General features: G+C 41.4%; 1 protein-coding gene across 2 annotated transcripts in view; it reads left to right on the top strand.

Moving 5' to 3' along the window:
• Positions 1–2,500, top strand: part of ssbp2a (single stranded DNA binding protein 2a) — an 82,705-nt gene that overhangs the window by 61,649 nt on the left and 18,556 nt on the right. For both annotated transcript variants that reach the window (XM_063194442.1, XM_063194443.1), the window contains exons 7-9: positions 444–498; positions 1,132–1,196; positions 2,382–2,452. In XM_063194442.1, the coding sequence (XP_063050512.1) occupies positions 444–498; positions 1,132–1,196; positions 2,382–2,452 (191 nt within the window). The remainder of the gene's footprint in view (positions 1–443; positions 499–1,131; positions 1,197–2,381; positions 2,453–2,500) is intronic.

Genomic DNA, 2,500 nt, shown 5'->3' with positions numbered 1-2,500 from the left:
ACACTCATGCATCTCAATAGGACAGGGGTTCTGGAGTAAGGCTGCTCCCTCTAGCGTCTCTTTAGCGTCCCTCTACCACAATCACCACCACCACCACCACCATCAGCATCACCCCCACCACCATCACCATCACCATCACCATCATCATCATCATCACCACCACCACCACCTCCGTCACCACCACCATCATCATCATCATCATCAACATCAACATCAACATCAACATCATCATCAATATCATGTCACAAATGCTTAGTGATATCACAGTCTGGGTTTGAAGTATGGTGGTTAATATTGAAGTGTTATGAATAATGATAGCTTGACACTGATAATGGCCCTGGGTAATTAAATGAATTTCAGCTGTGTCTCAGTGAAAATAGAGAATACAAATGTCTACATAGCCATCACCAAAACCCTGATCTGAAACATGTTGTTCTCGTTAGGCATTAGGTCCTGGAAACCAGTCACTATTACACAGCGGTATGGACCCAAGACAAGGTATTGTGAAGACACAGTACCCTGTAAAGTTCCCTAACCATAATGATTAAGTTTGTGTCTCTTTTACATTTCAACAGTGTTTGTGAATTAATTTTTGAATGTCAGACTGATGTCCATTTTCCACACAAGGGAGCACAAATAAAAAGAAAGGAATATAAGAAGTTGTTGGCTAACTGTAATGAATAGGTTTAATATGTCTTTTGCATTTGGACAATTGTATGTTTTTAATGACTGTGTGTGCATGTGTCAATGAGTTTTAATGTATTGTAAGTGCATTAGTACAGTAGGCCTATTAGTAGCTTTATCTGTAGCCTAAAGTAGAGATTTTTAAAGTGGGAGCTGGGAGGCTGTGAAGGGGTGCTAGGGCGTCCGCGGCAAGTTGGAAGAAAAAGAATAACAAAACAAAATCAATAAATGTTTAATAAATGTACACCAAAATAAACGAAAACAAAAAAACAAGCTTAACAATATCCTCATTAGTTAAGGGGGATCTTAGCTGGAATCTTAGCTGGGAAGCCTTGTCATGATCAAGTTTGGGAACCCCTGGCTGGCCTAAAGCACTTTGAGTCAACCAAATGATTGTGATAAATATGCCATGTGAATACATTTGGTTTTATTTGATTTCTCCTTCAGGTCATCCAGGTATGACAGGGCCGATGCAGAGAATGCCCAGAGGGATGGTCCCCATAGGACCCCAGGTAAGTGGATGTACATGCATACCTGTACTACTGTGTAGTAATATACCGGTAAGTACATACATGAATTGTTCAAAAATATGCATTTGTGTACCTGAAACTAAAAGGAAAAATTGAAAAGGACAACTGCAAATTCAGATGAGTTGGTTTTACATGTATATTTTCATATAGGCCTATATATATTTTTAAATGTAATTTTGCTCATTGGTTATAGTTGTTTTGTTTTTTTCTGCACTCTTAAATTAATGAAAAAAGTTGTATTTTGTTTTAATGTACCAAGTGTCTGAACTCCTCTGGAATTGGAGTTTTATATATTTTTTAACAAAAATCTAAATTTTTGGACCTGGACCTGGATTACATATATCTCTTTTGTATGTATTTTCTGGAAATACTTCTGAGAAATGTGTAACAAGCAGTCCTAATCATGACTAAGTCCCATATGAGGCAGTGGAACATTCCTGTAAGCTCTTTCCCCTAGCTGTCTTTCTGACATGAGTGGCCCCTCACTGGGGCTCCGTGTCTAATTGAGGCTCCAGACCTCCAACACACCTCGCATGACCACTCTTTTTAGTCAAGCCATTAAGCCACTTGGCTCTGTGACGGTATGATTAAGTATTCTGACGTCATTAGACAGTGTGTGTGTGTGTGTGTGTATGTGTGTGTGTGTGTGTGTGTGTGTGTGTGTGTGTGTGTGTGTGTGTGTGTGTGTGTGTGTGTGTGTGTGTGTGTGTGTGTGTGTGTTTGAGAGAGAGAGAGAGAGAGAGAGAGAGAGAGAGAGAGAGAGAGAGAGAGAGAGAGAGAGAGAGAGAGAGAGACTGTGTGTAATAGTAGAGAATACATTATTGATCCTGGTGGACATTAAGGAAAGTGCATGCATGTGTGTGTATGTGCATGCGTGCGTGCGTGTGTGTGTGTGTGTGTGTGTGTGTATGTGTGTGCGTGTGTGTGTGCTATCTTAGTTGGGACCGTGCCATTTGTCAGGATCAGTGTTCCCATTGGAAGATATAATGCAGTAATGTACCGTTGTAATGGCTGCTCAGATGACCAGTGGAGCAAGGAAGCATGACATCATACCAAGCTCCGTGGAGACTATGACGACAAGTCTATGTGTGTGTCTGTGTGTGTGCGTGCGTGTGTGTCTGTGTGTGTACGTGTGTACATGTGTACGTGTGTCTGTGTTTCCTGTAGAACTATGGAGGAGGAATGAGGCCCCCTCTCAGCGCTCTCGTAGGGCCAGGAGGAATGCCTGGTATGAACATGTAAGTTCCCTCCTCTCCTCTTTTGTTGTCTTCTCATCCCACTTGGTG

Source organism: Engraulis encrasicolus, chromosome 3 (genome assembly GCF_034702125.1).
Source record: "Engraulis encrasicolus isolate BLACKSEA-1 chromosome 3, IST_EnEncr_1.0, whole genome shotgun sequence".
NCBI lineage: Eukaryota > Metazoa > Chordata > Actinopteri > Clupeiformes > Engraulidae > Engraulis > Engraulis encrasicolus.
The sequence above is the reverse complement of the archived record's forward strand: the minus strand, read 5'-3'. Positions and strand labels throughout refer to the sequence as shown.